General features: G+C 45.7%; 1 protein-coding gene across 1 annotated transcript in view; it reads right to left on the bottom strand.

The window, feature by feature from the left end:
• The window catches only part of Arhgap28 (Rho GTPase activating protein 28), a 115,660-nt gene that overhangs the window by 34,063 nt on the left and 78,358 nt on the right, over window positions 1–3,239 (bottom strand). Inside the window, exons 6-7 of the mRNA XM_013353955.2 lie at window positions 2,543–2,627; window positions 207–349 (exon numbers count right to left, since the gene is read on the bottom strand). Of these exons, the coding sequence (XP_013209409.1) occupies window positions 207–349; window positions 2,543–2,627 (228 nt within the window). The remainder of the gene's footprint in view (window positions 1–206; window positions 350–2,542; window positions 2,628–3,239) is intronic.

Here is a 3,239-nt window from a genome sequence, read left to right as displayed (position 1 = left end):
TGTGGTAACTACACACACACACACACACACACACACACACACACACACACACACACACACCTAGGCATATCCCAGGAGACATAGGGTGCTGGTGTCTGGCATCCCCAATTCCTTGATGTATATACAGAGATGAAAAGCAATCCCCACACTGGCACAGGGAGCCTTCTCAGGAAGTCATCAGACTGACCGTAGAAGGTCTAACTTACAGTTAAGGCATAGTCTTCTTTCTTAATGTCTGACTTCTTCCATTTATTTCTGTTTGGGGCCTCTGTCACCATTTCTGAGTACGACACCTCAAAAGACAGCTCTTCAGCCTCTGGCGGAATGTTCTTTTCTAGATAATCATCATCTAAAAACAAAACAAGACAATAAAACAAGACACAAGAAATATAATATAGCGTGGAACCAGTCTGGGGCACTGGCTGCCCAACAAACTACCAGAACTTTCAAGGTAGCCCACAGGCATGCCGGAGTGCCGAAATCTGGGGAACAGAGCCTGGTGACATGGTGCCGCTGACCTTCTCTATGGACACATTGCTACCAGCATCCAAACAACTGTCCAGTCTAACTTTTAAAGCTTTGAACTTTGATGTGTTATGAACATTTCTGAGGATAAGCAGCAATGCCCCCAAGAGTGCGTTTCTCTGTATGCGATTGATACTGAAAGTAACATCTAAATCCGGCGTGACTTACTGGGAGCCCACAAGTTTAAAGAGGGGAAAAAGCAGGGAATCTCCCTAGAATTCCCCTCTCCTTTCACAAACACAAACCTTCTCCTTTGAAACATTTATCCAGAGTGGACCTCACTGCTGGATATGCAGGGTTATTCCAGATTTCTATAATTCCATACTGGTCTGACCTTGCAGGATGTACATTAAAAAGTACCTGCCTGAGTGACGGTGACAGGAATGTCCCACAGGGGTGCTTTTCTCAAGCCAGGCTGCAAATTAAGGCAAATGATTCCTTGGTGCAGACCAAGTCTAAGATTTTTGAAACGACACTTTGTCTCTGACTGGTAAGCATTTTCATGTGCAAAGTAAAGAATTATCTGTCTACAAACAGGACATCTTTCCTTCTGCTTTCTTCTTAGGGCCCTGACTCAAGGTCAAGGAGATCAAAATGACAGAAGGCGGAGTTAATCAGTAAGATTAAAAAGAGACTTGCTTCCTTTGAAGTGAAAAGCTGGGCGGAGAGCTTGCCAGTGAGCGCACTGCAGTTCTGAATATGAACACTAGCTGAGGTGCTGAAACACAGCCAAGGGCTGCAGAGTGGACTTGGTAAATGGCAGGGTGATGGTCATGCAATTTCACTTCTGCGGAGGCAGGCTTACACTCAGGACAGAGGGAAGGGGCTAAACAGTGCTCGGACTTTTGTGGATCTAGGATGGAGTCTTTGGAAAGTAACAACCAAGCAGGCAGATTCTCCAAGGCCCTGGGTCACTGCGTGTGGGCGCCTGTCTCGGGTGCCATGGTTAGAACTAGGTCACAGGCAGTAAACGGACTGATGGGAAGGGACTTCTGGCAGGTCTCTCCTCTTGTTTACTTTATTTTTAGCATCCACATTATTGAAAAACAATTCGCATGTCGGGCAATTCATCATTTGATGTATCAAGTCGATGGCTTTTAACGTCACAGCTGGGCAACCAGCACCACGATCAATTCTAGAACACTTCCATCAATTCCACGCTGCATCTGGATGTGAATGGTCAAGATATAGGCTGTGTATCCCTAAGTTGAGACCACGCATTTCTCAAAAAGATGGGAATCATAAAGACATGGCCTCGGGGCCGACCTTGGAGCAGGAGGATCTCATTCTTAGTGTCTCAAGGCAGAAGCTCAGATGAGAGTCAGCTCTTAAGCTTGGCTGTCAGAAGCAGCTCAGGGTTAACACACACTTCCTCAGGAACTGGAAGCCTTGGAGGAGGCTGCTTCTTGGCCTCCTTGTAACATCTGGTTATAGCATGGCGCTTATGGGGAGGCCTAACTCAAAGCCACTGTCTGAGTGAGAAACTCCTACTTCCCATGCCAACATGTGAAGGAAGACTTTGTGTCTCATTTAGCTGGGCTACCATTGTCTGCTGTTTGGAGGCGAGGCAGGGAGTGCTGGAAGCAAAAGAATCATGGCACATATATCGCTGGGTAGAGAGGCAAGGATAGGGAGAGATATACTGACAAGTGGCAGGGCACAGTGGGGTAAGACTACAAAGTTCTGAGTTACTATCGCCAAGCATGGCGACTGGAGATGACAATCATGTCCTGGATGTTTCAGAAACCTGCAGGAAAGGAACTGGGACCCTTTTGCCATGAAGAAATGATATGTGTTTAAGAGCTAGAGAAGTTCAGCCGGATACAGACATTATCCAACGGATGCGTTCATTGAAACATCACTACAGGTACCTTGCCAATAAATCCTATGCATACATTGATGGTGCTACACAGTCAATGCACTAAATAATGACAAAGAGACTCACTCCTAACTGCGCTGATGCCAGACCCCAAAGGAGTAGGGACAGCATAAGCTCCCCAGGGGACATGCCACTCACCACTCAAGGCACTCAGGACTGGCGGCTCAGCGTCTGCAGATCCATTGGTGTGAACGGGAATATCTGGGATAGCCTCAAGGATTGACTGCCAAGCAAGGAAAGAGAGACAAAAGACATTTACCACAAACACAGTGACGCTTCATCTCTGACAGTTTTGGTTATAAGCCTAGGTTTTAAGAGCTGAGCCATCTTTCTAGCTTGACCCTTCATCTCATTGGGATTTATGTTTGGCAATATACGAATGCTTTTCACAAAGAGACTTGGAGGTCTCATAAGTGGTTGGCAGTGACCACGGTTGTTTCCACCACTAGTTCAGATGGATGCCGCTTACCCAAGCTCCTCAGAGAACTCTGCTGGAGTACTCATAACTAACTCTTCCTTCCTTGCTCATATATTTATCTGCTTCCGCTAAGATGTAAAAACTAAAATGCTTGATGATATATTTGATAAATGCTACCTGCTAATCTGGATACATTCTATCTTAGATATATTGCTAATTAATTAATACATTAATTAATATATCAACTATCTTATTGTGAAATATGGAGTAATAGCAACTAACAAAAAAGTGAACCATCTTCCCAGATGTGGGAGGCAAGGCAGTGGCAGTGGCAGCAGTGAATTTACAGACCAGCCTGGCCTACATAGTGGGTTCTAGACCAGCCTGGCCTACATAGTGGGTTCTAGACCAGCCTGG

Source organism: Microtus ochrogaster, unplaced genomic scaffold, assembly GCF_000317375.1.
Source record: "Microtus ochrogaster isolate Prairie Vole_2 unplaced genomic scaffold, MicOch1.0 UNK20, whole genome shotgun sequence".
Classification (NCBI taxonomy): Eukaryota; Metazoa; Chordata; class Mammalia; order Rodentia; family Cricetidae; genus Microtus; species Microtus ochrogaster.
This window is presented reverse-complemented; position numbering and strand designations above follow the sequence as displayed.